The 15,985-nt window shown below is 40.9% G+C and overlaps 1 protein-coding gene across 1 annotated transcript in view; it reads left to right on the top strand.

Annotated features, from left to right (window-relative positions):
* The window catches only part of DNER (delta/notch like EGF repeat containing), a 325,355-nt gene that overhangs the window by 218,110 nt on the left and 91,260 nt on the right, over positions 1-15,985 (top strand). The window contains exon 7 of the mRNA XM_019923664.3: positions 10,890-11,003. Coding sequence (XP_019779223.2) covers positions 10,890-11,003 — 114 coding nt within the window. The remainder of the gene's footprint in view (positions 1-10,889; positions 11,004-15,985) is intronic.

The following is a 15,985-nucleotide window of genomic DNA, read 5'->3' on the forward strand; positions in this document are numbered from 1 at the left end:
CACCCTGCTTTCCCCCCTCGGTGTCCATACTTTTTTGTTCTCTACGTCTGTGTCTCTATTTCTGCCCTGCAAACCGGTTGATCTGTACTATTTTTCTAGATTCCACATATATGCGTTAATATACGATATTTGTTTTTCTCTTTCTGACTTACTTCACTCTGTATGACAGTCTCTAAGTCCACCCGTGTCTCTACAAATGACCCATATTTCATTCCTTTTTATGGCTGAGTAATATTCCATTGTATATATGTACTACATCTTCTTTATCCATTCATCTGTCGATGGGCATTTGGGTTGCTTCCATGACCTGGCTATTGTAAATAGTGCTGCAGTGACCATTGGGGTGCATGTGTCTTTTTGAATTATGGCTTTCTCGGGGTATATGCCCAGTAGTGGGATTGCTGGGTCCTATGGTAATTCTATTTTTAGTTTTTTAAGGAACCTCCATACTGTTCTCCATAGTGGCTGTATCAATTTACATTCCCACCAACAGTGCAACAGGGTTCCCTTTTCTCCACACCCTCTCCAGCATTTGTTGTTTGTAGATTTTCTGATGATGCCCATTCTAACTGGTGTGAGGTGATACCTCATTGTAGTTTTTTTTTTTTTAACATCTTTATTGGAGTATAATTGCTTTACAATGGTGTGTTAGTTTCTGCTTTATAACCAAGTGAATCAGTTATACATATACATATGTTCCCATATCTCTGCCTCTTGCGTCTCCCTCGCTCCCACCCTCCCTATCCCACCCCTCTAGGTGGTCACAGAGCACCGAGCTGATCTCCCTGTGCTATGCAGCTGCTTCCCACTAGCTATCTACCTTACGTTTGGTAGTGTATATATGTCCATGCCTCTCTCTCGCTTTGTCACAGCTTACCCTTCCCCCTCCCCATATCCTCAAGTCCATTCTCTAGTAGGTCTGTGTCTTTATTCCTGTCTTACCCCTAGGTTCTTCATGACATTTTTTTTTTCTTAAATTCCATATATATGTGTTAGCATACGGTATTTGTCTTTCTCTTTCTGACTTACTTCACTCTGTATGACAGACTCTAGGTCCATCCAACTTATTACAAATAGTGCAATTTCATTTCTTTTTATGGCTGAGTAATATTCCATTGTATATATGTGCCACATCTTCTTTATCCATTCATCCGATGCTCATTGTAGTTTTGATTTGCATTTTCTAATAATTAGTGATGCTGAGCAGCTTTTCATGTGCTTCTTGGCCATCTGTATGTCCTCTTTGGAGAAATGTCTATTTAGGTCTTCTGCCCATTTTTTGATTGGGTTGTTTGTTTTTTTAAAATTGGGCTGCATGAGCTATTTATATATTTTGGAGAGTAATCCTTTGTCCATTGATTCGTTTGCAGATATTTTCTCCCATTCTGAGGGTTGTCTTCTCGTCTTGTTTATAGTTTCTTTGCTGTGCAAAAGCTTTTAAGTTTCATTAGGTCCCATTTGTTTACTTTTGTTTTTATTTTCATTACTCTAGGAGGTGGGTCAAAAAAGATCTTGTGATTTATGTCAAAGAGTGTTCTTCCTATGTTTTCCTCTAAGAGTTTTATAGTGTCTGGTCTTACATTTAGGTCTTTAATCCATGTTGAGTTCATTTTTGTGTATGGTGTTAGGGAGTGTTCTAATTTCATTCTTTTACATGTAGCTGTCCATTTTCCCCAGCACCACTTATTGAAGAGACTGTCTTTTCTCCATTGTGTATCCTTGCCTCCTTTGCCATAGATTAGTTGACCATAGGTGCGTGGGTTTATCTCTGGGCTTTCTATCCTGTTCCATTGATCTATATTTCTGTTTTTATGCCAGTACCGTATTGTCTTGATTACTGTAGCTTTGTAGTATAGTCTGAAGTCAGCGAGTCTGATTCCCCCAACTCCTTTTTTTCCCTCAAGATTGCTTTGGCTCTTCGGGGTCTTTTGTGTCTCCATACAAATTTTAAGATTTTTTGTCTAGCTCTGTAAAAAATGCCATTGGTAATTTGATAGGGATTGCATTGAAACTGTAGATTGCTTTGGGTAGTATAGTCATTTTCACAATATTGATTCTTCCAATACAAGAACATAGTATATCTCTCTATCTGTTTGTGTCATCTTTGATTTCTTTCATCAGTGTCTGATAGTTTTCTGAGTACAGGTCTTTTACCTCCTTAGGTAGGTTTATTCCTAGATATTTTATTCTTTTTGTTGCAGTGGTGAATGAGATTGTTTCCTTATTTCTCTTTCTGATTTTTCATTGTTGGTGTATAGGAATGCAAGAGATTTCTTTGCATTAATTTTGTATCCTGCAACTTTACCAAATTCATTGTTGAGCTGTAGTAGTTTTCTGGTGGCATCTTTAGGAATCTCTATGTATAGTTTCATATCATCGGCAAACAGTGACAGTTTTTCTTTTCCAATTTGTATTCCTTTCTTTTTCTTCTCTGATTGCCGTGGCTAGGACTTCCAAAACTATGTTGAATAATAATGGCGAGAGTGGACATCTTGTCTTATTCCTGATCTTAGAGGAAATGCTTTCAGTTCTTCACCATTGAGAATGATGTTTGCCGTGGGTTTGTCGTATATGGCCTTTATTATGTTGAGGTAGGTTTTCTCTATGCCCATTTTCTGGAGAGTTTTTTTTTGAGGTACGCGGGCCTCTCATCTTGTGACCTCTCCCGTTGCAGAGCACAGGCTCCGGACGCACAGACTCAGCAGCCATGGCTCACGGGCCCAGCCGCTCTGCAGCATGTGGGATCTTCCCGGTCTGGGGCATGAACCCGTGTCCCCTGCATCGGCAGGCAGACACTCAACCACTGCACCACCAGGGAAGCCCCCATAGAGAGTTTTTAATCATAAGTGGGTGTTGCATTTTGTCAAAAGCTTTTTCTGCATCTGTTGAGATGATCATACAGTTTTTCTTCTTCAATTTGTTAATATGGTATATCACATTGATCGATTTGCGTATATTGAAGAATCCTTGTGTCCCTGGGATAAATCCCATTTGATCATGGTGTAGGATCCTTTTAATGTGTTGTTGGATTCTGTTTGCTAGTAGTTTGCTGAGGATTTTTGCATCTATATTCATCAGTGCTATTGGTCTGAAATTTTCTTTTTTCATGATATCTTTGTCTGGTTTTGGTATCAGGGTGATGGTGGCCTTGTAGAATGTGTTTTGGAGTTTTCCTTCCTCTGCAATTTTTTGGAAGAGTTTGAGAAGGATAGGTGTTAGCTCTTCTCTAAATGTTTGATAGAATTCACCCGTGAAGCCATCTGGTCATGGACTTTTGTTTGTTGGAAGATTTTTAATCACAGTTTCAATTTCATTACTTGTGATTGGTCTGTTCATATTTTCTATTTCTTCCTGGTTCAATCTTGGAAGGTTATACCTTTCTAAGAATTTGTCCATTTCTTCCAGGTTGTCCATTTTATTGGCATAGAGCTGCTTGTAATAGTCTCTCATGATGCTTTTTATTTCTGTGGTGTCCGTTGTAACTTCTCATTTTTCATTTCTAATTTTATTGAGTCCTCTCCCTCTTTTTCTTGATGACTGGGTAAATGTTTATCAATTTTGTTTGTCTTCTCAAAGAACCACCTTTTAGTTTTATTGATCTTTGCTAATGTTTTCTTTGTTTCTATTTTATTTATTTTTGCTCTGATCTTTATGATTTCTTTCCTTCTGCTAACTTTGGGTTTTGTTTGTTCTTCTTTCTCTAGTTCCTTTAGGTGTACGGTTAGATTGTTTATTTGAGATTTTTCTTGTTTCTTGAGGTAGGCTTGTATTGCTATACACTTCCCTCCTAGAACTGCTTTTGCTGCATCCCATAGGTTTTGGATCATCATGTTTTCATTGTCATTTGTCTCTAGGCATTTTTTGATTTCCTCTTTGATTTCTCCAGTGATCTCTTGGTTATTTAGTAACATATTGTTTAAACTCCATGTGCTTGTGTTTCTAACGTTTTTTTCTCTGTAATTTATTTCTAATCTCATAGTGTTGCGGTGGGAAAACATGCTTGATATGATTTCAATTTTCTTAAATTTGCCCTGGCTTTACTTGTGACCCAAGGTATGATCTATCCTGGAGAATGTTCCGTGTGCACTTGAGAAGAAAGTGTAATCTGCTGTTTTTGGATGTCATGTCATATAAATATCAATTAAATCTATCTGGTCTATTATGTCATTTAAAGCTTGTCTTTCTTTATTAATTTTCTGTCTGGATGGTCTGTCCATTGGCATAAGTGAGGTGTTAAAGTCCCCCACTATTATTGTGTTACTGTCAGTTCCCTCTTTTATAGCTGTTAGCAGTTGCCTTATGTACTGAGGTGCTCCTATGTTGGGTGCATATATATTTATAATTGTTACATCTTCTTCTTGGATTGATCCCTAGATCATTATGTAGTGTCCTTCCTTGTCTCTTGTAACATTCTTTATTTTAAAGTCTATTTTATTTGATGTGAGTATTGCTATTCCAGCTCTATTTTGATTTCCATTTGCATGGAATATCTTTTTCCATCCCCTCACTTTCAGTCTGTATGTGTCCCTAGGTCTGAAGTGGGTCTCTTGTCGACAGCATATATATGGGTCTTGTTTTTGTATCCATTCAGTGAGCCTGTGTCTTTTGGTTGGAGCATAATCCATTCACGTTTAAGGTAATTACGACATGGATGTTGCTGTTACCATTTTTTTAATTGTTATGGGTTTGTTTTTGTAGGTCCTTTTCTTCTCTTGTTTTTCCCACTTAGAGAAGTTCCTTTAGCATTTGTTGTAGAGCTGGTTTGGTGGTGCTGAATTCTCTTAGCTTTTGCTTGTCTGTAAACCTTTTGATTTCTCTATCGAATCTGAATGAGATCCTTGCTGGGTAGAGTAATCTTGGATGTAGGTTCTTCCCTTTCATCACTTTAAGTATATCATGCCACTCCCTTCTGGCTTGTAGAGTTTCTGCTGAGAAATCAGCTGTTAACCTTATGGGAGTTCCCTTGTATGTTATTTGTCATTTTTCCCTTGCTGCTGTCAATAATTTTTCTTTGTCTTTAATTTTTGTCAGTTTGATTACTGTGTGTCTTGGCATGTTTCTCCTTGGATTTATCTTGCCTGGGACTCTCTGTTGTTCCTTGACTTGGGTGGCTACTTCCTTTCCTATGTTAGGGAAGTTTTCGACTATAATCTCTTCAAATATATTCTTGGGTCCTTTCTCTCTCTCTTCTCCCTTATAGGGACCCCCCTATAAGGCGAATGTTGGTGTGTTTAATATTGTCCCAGAGATCTTTTAGAATGTCTTCATTTCTTTTCATTGTTTTTTCTTTATTCTGTTCCATCTCAGTGAATTCCACCATTCTGTCTTCCAGGTCACTTATCCATTCTTCTGCCTCAGTTGTTCTGGTATTGAGTCCTTCTAGTGTAGTTTTCATTTCAGTTATTGTATTGTTCATCTCTGTTTGTTTGTTCTTTAATTCTTCTAGGTGTTTGTTAAACATTTCTTGCATCTTCTCGATCTTTGCCTCCATTGTTTTTCCGAGGTCCTGATAGTCTTCACTATCATTATTCTGAATTCTTTCTCTGGAAGGTTGCCTGTCTCCACTTCATTAAGTTGTGTTTCTGGGGTTTTATCTTGTTCCTTCATCTGGTACATAGTCCCCTGCCTTTTCATTTTGTCTATCTTTCTGTGAATGTGGTTTTCGTTTCACAGACTGCAGGATTGTTGTTCCTCTTGCCTCTGCTGTCTGCCCTCTGGCGGATGAGGCTATCTAAGAAGCTTGTGCAAGCTTCCTGATGGGAGGGACTGGTGGTGGGTAGAGCTGGGTGTTGTTCTGGTGGGCAGAGCTCAGGAAAACTGTAATCCACTTGTCTGCTGATGGGTGGGGCTGAGTTGCCTCCCTGTTGGTTGTTTGGCCTGAGGCGACCCAGCACTGGAGGCTACAGGCTCTTTGCTGGGGCTAATGGTTGACTCTGGGAGGGACCATACCAAGTAGCGCTTCCCAGAACTTCTGATGCCAGAACTTCTGATGCCAGAACTTCTTCCCAGAACTTCTGATGCCAGAACTTCTCACCCATAGTGAGCCACAGAAACCCCCCACCTGTGCAGGAGACCCTCCAACACTAGCAGGTGGGTCTGGTTCAGTCTCCCCAGGGGTCACTGCTCCTACCTCTGGGTCGTGATGCACACACTACTTTGTGTGTGCCCTCCAGGAGTGGAGTCTCTGTTTCCCCCAGTCCTGTCGAAGTTCTGCAATCAAATCCTGCTAGGCTTCAAAGTCTGATCCTCTAGGAATTCCTCCTCCCGTTGCCAGACCCCCAGGTCGGGAAGCCTGATGTGGGGCTCAGAACCTTCACTCCAATGAGTGGACTTTTGTGGTATAATTGTTCTCCAGTTTGTGAGTCACCCACCCAACGATTATGGGATTTGATTTTATTATGATTGTGCCCCTCCTACCATCTCATTGTGTCTTCTCTCTTTGGATGTGGGGTATCATTTTTTTGGTAAGTTCCAGTGTCTTCCTGTTGATGATTGTTTAGAAGTTAATTGTGATTCCTGTGCTCTCACAAGAGGGAGTGAGTGCACGTCCTTCTACTTTGGCATCTTCAACCAAATCCTCTAACTGCTCTTGTCTTTATCTCCTGATTTTCCAGATGAAATTCTGCTGCATCTCCATCTTATCCCCCTCCCCTCCTAAAGTTAGTTGCTAACTTTCTTCTTAGTAATTTCTGTATTACAGGACAGTTTAAAATTTGCACCATACATCTCTTTCTAGTGCAGGATCATAACTGCTTGTGTTGTATCCAGCGTCCCTCTCATGTCCTTGTGTGGTCCTGAGACCACAGCATGAAAACAGTGCTAAAGACTGAAAAGGAGCTGGGCATGTTTGGGAACAGAACAGGGCCCCAGGAGGCTGCAGCATTGTGGTCAATGGGGAGAGTGAAGATGAGGAGGCAGGGGCCAGGTCAGGTGTGCTTTTTAGCCGTGGGGTAAATTGTTTGGGTTTTATTCCAAGCTCTTGGGGAAACCACTGGAGGGTTTTAAATATAAAAGTAATAGGATACAAATTATGTCTTAAAAACATCTCTCTGGCTGCTCCCATGTAGAATTGATTTTAAGAAATCAAGTGTACTCATCAAGAGATGAGTTAGGGGACCATTGTTTGAGTCCTGGTGGGAGGCAGCGATGACTGGAACTAGACAATATGAATGGTGTCATATGGTTGTGATGATAATTTGGAAGGCGGTCCATGAGTGCTTATGGTTTGGTTATGAGGAAGCGCCGTATTGCTAGCTGGAAGGACAGGAATGGGGATGTTTACTGGTATTGGCCTCCATAGTTAGGTATAGACTTCTGTCATTTGGGAACCAAAATGAAGGAAGCTTGTCACTGCTGTGTATTTTTAGGGAAGTGTAAATGACAGTCACATCTTTTCTGCATCCTTCTGTGTCTTTACACAGGCCTTTCTCTGTGTTTTGTCAGCTTTCCCCTTGGGAACTTACAATGTAGATCTTCAAGGCCTGAAATGCCTGAAATACATACATTCGTATGTGTGCTGGAACAGATTCTCCCTGACACACACCAATGGTCACCACTTACTACCTCCCCCACCCACTGTGTTGACACCATCACAGTCTGGCTTGACCATCTTCTACCAGGTCATCTGGGTGCCTGTCACTGCTCTGGTAGGATAAAGAGACGTTATTCACGATTGGCATAGTTACTTCATTCCCCAGAAAGGGACTAGCTTTCTGCAGGGTGGAAGGAAGAACCCAGGCAAAGCTTTAATGGTCTTTGTTCATTTAAAGTCCTACCAATCCCTCATTTAGTTTTGACTCTGTGGTTATGACATCAAATTAAAAAACAAAAGACACAGGAAGGGAGATCTACAAGGCTTAGGTATCCAGCTCAGGGTATCACATATAGCTCAATGTCAATGATTTGTCTGACAACTGCAGGTAAGTCTCTGCTCTCTGAGGGTCTAAGAAATGACTCACTGGTGTTTAAGAGCCCTTTGAGTCAGATGCAGGGTGCTCATGGCTCCTTGCCCTGGGGTGGGAGGGAAACGCAAGAGGGAGGGGATATGGGGATATATGTATACGTATAGCTGATTCACGTTGTTATACAGCAGAAACTAACACAACAATGTAACGCAATTATACTCCATTAAAGGTGTTAAAAAAAAAAAAAGTCACACGAAAAAACCCCAAATATATAATGCTTTCAAACCTTGGGAACAGAAAGCAATGGTACAGTGACTGATCCTTGAGCAGTGTTCCTCACTGGAGGGGACTACTGGCATTTGAGTGAGAAAACTTTGTTATTCTGGACCATTTTAGGCAGTGCAGGGCTTCAGCGTCTCCACCATGGGATGCCGGTGGGACCCTCTAACCATTATGACAATCCCTAACATCCCCACATCACAAACGTGGGTTATCCTCTTGGATTGATATCTTCCTAAACTTGAGTCCAGTATTGGAGCATTTAACAGCACTGAAGATTCACCTTGCTTATAGTTTTAATTTAATATTAGATCTGTTAGGGAATTCCCTGGCTGTATAGTGGTTAGGACTTTGCACTTCCACTGCAGGGGGCCTGGATCCAATCCCTGGTCAGGGAACAAAGGTCCTGCAATCCGTGCAGAGCGGCCAAAAAAACAAGTTAGATCTATTAGATAAGAGCAAATTAAAGGCATGGGAAGATTTGTGTATTATCAGACAATGTGGTTCTTAAAAAGAAATTGTTGATATTAATAAATATAGAGTGTTTAACTAAATTTGTAAATGGGACCAGACATTCATTAAGGAGGCCCTTAAAAGTGATCTTTTCGAAATAAATGTCTTTTAGTTAGGGATGCATAATGAAGTCTTTATAGGTGACAAGAAATTTTCTTTAAGATACCCACAGGGATGATATGGAAGTATGAGGAGACTAGATGAAATTAAATGGACAAAATGTGAATAGTTCTGAATTTAGACATTTTATTTGAAAATACATTAACATAAAATTGTTATAGTAAGATATTCTGTTCTGAATTTTGGAGTAGATTTTTGTCCTCGTGTTTGGATTTTTAGTTTACATGATTATCTTACTCTTCTCATACCCATGAATTAGCTACAGTCCCCTAGACAGTATTTTTTGTTTTGTTTTGTTTTGCGGTATGTGGGCCTCTCACTGTTGTGGCCTCTCCCGTTGCGGAGCACAGGCTCCGGATGCGCAGGCTCAGCGGCCATGGCTCACGGGCCCAGCCGCTCCGCGGCATGTGGGATCTTCCCGGACCGGGGCACGAACCCGCGTCCCCTGCATCGGCAGGCGGACTCTCAACCACTGTGCCACCAGGGAAGCCCCCCTAGATAGTTTTAAAGCCTGTAAGGAAGAGTAGGATTGCAAACAATGGCTTCCATGATCACAGTCTGTAATTTAGACTAGTTTGGCAGGTCATTGAAGCTCAGGCCAATCATCTTTCTCCTAACATTGATTTATTTTTGCAAATACAAATGCTAATGACAGCCTTTCAAAACGAATAATTCAGAAAGACAAGTTTTTAATGTACTTTATGTACATCCTGGAAAGCACAAAATGTTAGAGTATGATTATAATTTTGTAGGAAATATCTGTGCATAAACATTTCTGATAGGAATTATCTCTAAAGTATTAATATTTCTGTCACTCAAATAACATAACTAAGGGTAACATTTTTCTCTTTCTATTTTAAATCTTGTATTTTCCAAATTTTCTTTCATAATCATTTTCCACTTTAAACTAAAAAACATAATTGCATGTTATTTTTTAAACTTGCCTTTTTGGGGGGGGCTTTGCTTTCAAAGTTAACAAAGTATTTGGAATTTATTTGAGGCTTCTCAGCTGCATGGGTATTCCAATAGATACAAGTCCTTATTTTCTCATCACACATATGTGGTTACGTTATTAACCAAAAAAAATCACCACTGGAGGCTTGCTTGCTTCACGGAGAAAATTTGCTGGGTTAGGTTTGTGCTTCAAATTAGAATTAAGATGCATATAGTCATGTGCTTAATATTATATGTGTCTCAACCTTTTTGTCTTTAAAATGAAGGGATAGGGTGTGAATTGAACACCGAGGGTCTTCTAGCTGTAAAATATAAAAAGTTAAAAAATTTTAATACCTACCTGGCAATTTTCCTAGTGGTTTTTTTAAATAGGTACTGGGATGACCTTGGGAAAGTGGCCGTCATCTCAGTGGTCAAGCAAGACATTACAGAGCCTGTTTTTCCTTAGGTCAGAAGGAAAGGACAGTGGTCTTCAGGCTCAGTTTCTGAAGGTTCCGACTAACATTTCAAAATAAAATTCGGAGCTAACGTTGAAAAAAGTATCTCTTTGCATAAAGTTTTTTTTTTTTTTTTTTTGGCTGCATTGGGTCTTCGTTGTTGCGCGGGCTTTCTCTGGTTGTGGCGAGCGGGGGCTACTCTTCGTTGTGGTGCATGGGCTTCTCATTGCAGTGGCTTCTCTTGTTGCGGAGCATGGGCTCTAGGCGCGCAGGCTTCAGTAGTTACAGCACGTGGGCTCAGTAGTTGTGGCTTGCGGGCTCTAGAGCGCAGGCTCAGTAGTTGTGGCGCACAGGCTTATTTGCTCTGCGGCATGTGGGATCTTCCCGGACCAGGGCTCAAACCCATGTTCCCTGCATTGGCAGGTGGATTCTTAATCACTGCACCATCAGGGAAGTCCTGCAATAAAGATTTTTGCAAAGCAAATGACTTTTGAACTATGATTCTAAATGGCTCTGATTGTTTCTTGTTGTAAAACCAAATTAGATCAAGGATTGCCTGGGAGACTATTTTAATGATGCTGCCTTGGTTGGATGGGTACCAGTTGACTCCATCAATTCATGGGATGGTTCATCAGAGTTTTGGGACAAAATATTTTATAAATGTCTATCTTGTTTTGTTCAGGTTATACTGGAGAGCTTTGCCAATCCAAGATTGACTATTGTATCCTAGACCCATGCAGAAATGGAGCAACCTGCATTTCTAATCTCAGTGGATTCATCTGCCAGTGTCCAGAAGGTAAACATTATTACCCCAGGAATAACGTACGTTTTCCATTTTAAATCATACATTAATTTTATGACCTTGTACTTCCATTTTCTGAAAAATCTCTACTCAAGAGAACTTCCTATTTTGTTGCATTTATAAAACAATGTATAAGCTGGTCCTTTCCTTTTAAGCTCTGTGCTAGAATAGCTTAGAAATTATGTCTGAATATTAGACATAATCTCAAAATTTCTGCAATTTTCATTTATACGTTGAAAATGAATAACGATAATAAAATGGAATTTCTTTCTAATGGCAAATTTCACTTGTTAAGATTCCTATTTTTTTAAACCATGCATTTGGTTTACGTTAAAAAAATTTCAACATAAAGTTCACCTGTTTTTGTCTTTACATCAACTTTATAACATCTTGGAGACTTCTAGTCCCCTGGAAAGCCACATCTTTAGAGCCACTTTTAATAAAAAAATAGTTGTACTGTTTTCAGTTTCACCTTGAAGAAGCAGGCAGATAATTCCAGCTATGGAACTGGTGTTCAAGGAATGATTTTGTACTTGGAGGAAGTTTTCTTCCCATTTCTGCTTGGAGGGATGTTATGGAAGGGATTGCTTTAAACCTTTAATATTGTAAGAATAACATGATATTAGAGGTGTTTTTTTCCCCCTAAAATAATCGGGAGCATGTGCGCTCTTGATCCACAGAAGTGACCTTGACAACTGCATAGAGTAGGCTGACATCCTATGAAGAGATTAAATGTAGCGTCTGCGTTTATAAGGAAACATCTCTTTACTCAGAATAACCTGAACTGCCCCTGGCTGAGAGCTGGAGTGGGGCAGTGGTACAGATCGGTGTTGATAAAAGGCCACCGACCTCCTGGGTAACCTGAGGGCTCAGGGTTGCCAGGGGCGGCAGCCACTGTCGACAGTGCCTCATACCCTTCCATATTTTGAACACTGAACAGTGCAGTGGCTAAGGAAGTGAATTCTGTGTCCCAGCTTCTGCTCCCCTGGGCAGAGGCAGGAACGAGTGGCTGTGGCTCTTTTGGTTATCCCCAAGCTGTGTGTGCTTGTGACGGATGTGGTTACCATGATGATGGAGTTCTATGTGCTGGACCATCTCCACTCTTCACTTGAGTGTCTTAAGCAAATGGGAAAACTGGAAACGTTGGCAGGCGGATGACTGAGTCAGCGGCACCAATTGTCACCCAATGCACAGAGCGCTGGGCAGTTTCTTACAGCTTTGCCACACCCTGGGTTAGTCGTCTGCCATCTAACTCTCGTTGTAGGCTGTGCTTAGAGTCAAGGGTGGGCTTCAGGGTCAGTGGCTGATTGCTGACAAATCATTAATTCCCCAGCCCCATCCAATCCTCCTTTCCCTTTTCTAGTGAATGTGTGTGATGAGGACCCTGCTTCCCTCACGGGGACATTTTGGGATCGAATGGGACTTTGGGGAGAGGTCTTTGAAAGCTCCAAAGTGCTTTATTATCATAGTTCTGATTGCTGCCAGGAAGTTCAGATGCCAGCCCAGAGGCTCTGAGAGGTAGTGACTTGCACAAAGTCACACTGGTAGTAAAGGATGACCCTTGAACCAGAGCCCAGGAATTCCGTGCTCACTCATGCTCCATTTTCTAGTTTATAAAGATTTGCCAAGCACATCCCACATGCTAGGCACTGAGCTGGGTTCTGGGCCCTAGAGTTGGCAAAGCTGAAGGGGCTCCTCCCATGGTGCAGACACAGGTAAGTCCATAGTTACAAGCAGGAATCGGTGCCTCGAAGACGCACAAGGATCTGCTTAGCTTTGGGGACCCGGAAAAGATGCCCACGTGTGGAGACCCTGAATGACGAGAAGGAGGAGGCTGGCGCAGTTGAGGGCATCACCAAGGAGCAAAGGGAAAGGGGAAGAAAGTGGGTGGCGACGGCTGAGTCCTCAGGGCTTTGCAGGGCTTTGTGCGTGGTGTTGGGACACGTCACATTCAACCCAGACGGGAGGCCAGAGGCTTAGGTTTGAAGCCCGTTTGGCCTCGTGCTTACCAGCTCTGTGCCTGGGCAAGCGATTCCATACTTCTCTGTGTCTCAGTTTTTTAATCTGTAGAATTGGGACAGTGATAACGCCCACTTCCTGGGGCCCCTGAGGATGGAATGAGAAGATGCTTAGGTAAAGTGCTTAGCATGGTGCCTGGGGAAGTGCTCAGTAAGTATTAGGCACCTTATCATGGCTGTTTTCCTAATAATGATTATTACTATTAAACCACTGAAAAATGTAAACAGGAATTTGACATTTTTCCTGTGGAGCAGTGTGGAATGTGGGTTGGAGAGAGACAAGACTGGGAGTAAGCAGAAGCGTTTGTGGGACTGTTGTAGAAATCTGGGAAATCGATGTTGACTGCTAGGAAGGAAGGTAGAATTTGGAAAGGAGAGAAGCTGATGGATTTGGGAGAACTTGGCAGGGAAAATGGAGGGCCCTGGAGATGGATGGGATATGGAGGGGGAGGGAGAGTGACGGGGCAAGTCTGCAGCTTCTCTTACTTTACGGTTGGTTGTGCCATTCATGGAGAAAAAGAAACATGGAGGAAAAGTGTTCTATTTTGGACACTTTGAGTGTGACATTCAAGTGGAGGTGGCAGCTGGGCAGTTGCTGTGAGTCTGGAAGTGAGTGGAGATGTCTGGGCCAAGTCTATACACAGAGACCTTGGTCTATAGATAGTCATTTAAACCTGGCCGTCAGTAGGGTTGTCTAGAGACCTTCTCCTTTATCCAGTAGCCTATCAGTTCCTCCATGTTGTCTTGATAAAGCCTAGAGGAAATGTGATTATCTAGAATTGAAATGATGGAGATGAATTTCCCAGCAAGTCTTCATAGGAAGACTTTCATCCGGAGGTTTACCTTCACTGGAGACTGACCAGGGAACGTGGCTTCAGTTATAATACGGAAGGATTCATTGCGATGTTTTGAAGGCTCCCAGCAGCCAGCATTTTAAAAGCAGCCCCTCCCACTGACCTGTTCTTAGGGTGCTTTTTGTAGAAACTAATATTTACAGAGCACCTTGCACTTAGAAAAAGCCTGCGTCTCCAGGAGTTTTCTCTTTTCAGCCACGCTGTGAAAACAAGTTTGAAAGCGTTTCAAGTCCATACAGTGTTCTAAAGTTCAGAGCCAGCACTTGACCCTTGCCTGCCTCCTTTTCTTTCTTTTTCTTACCCCCCGCAGTGATTAACATTTTGGCATGTTTGCTTTGTATTTACATATATAGTTGTTTGGTTTTTTTTTTTTTTTTTTTTGCGGTACACGGGCCTCTCACTGCTGTGGCCTCTCCCGTTGCGGAGCACAGGCTCCGGACGCGCAGGCTCAGCGGCCATGGCTCATGGGCCCAGCCGCTCCGCCGCACGTGGGATCTTACCGGACCGGGGCACGAACCTGCGTCCCCTGCATCGGCAGGCGGACTCTCAACCACTGCGCCACCAGGGAAGCCCCTATAGTTTGTTTTTTTGCAAAGTAATTTGAAAGTAAATTATAGGCATCATCACATTTCATCCCAAAATAAATCAGTTTAAGAACAGAATAAATCAGAATAAGAACATTCTCCTTGATATCTACAATACCACACCAAAGAAAATAAGTAATTATTTCCTAATATTATTTGCTCTCTGCCCCATTTTTACTTGCTCCTTTGCATGTTTGTGTTGATTCTGTCTTCCCTGTTTCCCTGTGATATTCTTTGAGGGTGGGAAATGTATTTTATTCATCTCTCTCTTACTAACTCTCATTATCCTATCATGGAGCTTTTAGTTCCATATTTTATGTTAGTAGGAGGTTAATAAATATTTGTATATTAATTTATTTTAAAAGTCAACACTTAGAAGTCCCTCACACTATGCTTAGTAACTCATTAGAAGGTTACAATACTATGAAGCAAATTATATTAATATTTCCATTGAACAGATTGAGAAACTGAGGCATGAGAAGGTAAATAACTTGCCTGAGATCACATAGCTAGAAATTGAAACCCAGGTAACTTAGCACTAACATTCTTAACCCTTGGCCTATACCATCTCTTAATATATTCTTTAAAGTAAATTTTATTTTGTTTATTTTAAGAGATGGTCTTTGTAACCATAGTCATGAGTAAAATAAATTCAGTTTGTTGGGTTTTAAAACTTCTAAATGTCACTGCTTAAAAATCTTAAGCCTGGAAAAAGCTAGAAAAATTATTTTTTCCTTTCTCTTTTTTGTAAGTGCAGTGAAATCCCTTTACAATAATCTCTCCCAGTCCAGAAAGCTATTAAAACTGGTTTTCCCTCTGGACAGGGCTTTCAGCACTGCTCATTCACATCCTTGCTCTCTTCTGTCCTTTTAATCTTCATCCTATTTCCTTCAAGGAGCCTTTTCCATCTGATCTGGGCTGAGTCCTTAGAGGTTACATTTTTTCCTGAGGACCCATCTCTTTTTAACCTCTCTCCAAAAGTTCAAGGTCGAGGAGGCCTGAGAGACAGCTTGTACAGTAATTATCACATGAGTTCTCCTTCTGGAAGGTATTCGCTCTTCTATACTTACATTTTTATCCTTCATCAATGAGCCCTGTCTTTTCTTTGAATTTTGACTTAATCTTAGCTAGGTCCATATTTGAAAAGTGCAGTTTCAGATTCTGGTTAGAGTGGGATTGTTAAGAAACACAAGTAAACTTGTCATGAGTGTTTTCTTATTTTTAACTTATTGAAAACAACAAAGGTAAATAATTGGGATCTGGGTTTATTGCCTCTGTATATATTCTTTACATTGATATTGTCTTTATGTTTGGTTTAGAACTTTGAGGTCCTTAAATTTTGAACTAAATGCATTTTTACTCTGAGGAGGACTAATTATAAATACTTACCATCACCGCTTATTGGTATTTAAATATGTATATTTAAATATATGAGCATTTTTGAATACACAAATAAGTAAAATCTGTGTATTACTGTCTAGCCATCGTCTTTGCTTCAGCATCTCATTGAAAAATTTTTT

Source organism: Tursiops truncatus, chromosome 7 (assembly GCF_011762595.2).
Source record: "Tursiops truncatus isolate mTurTru1 chromosome 7, mTurTru1.mat.Y, whole genome shotgun sequence".
NCBI classification, from domain to species: Eukaryota; Metazoa; Chordata; class Mammalia; order Artiodactyla; family Delphinidae; genus Tursiops; species Tursiops truncatus.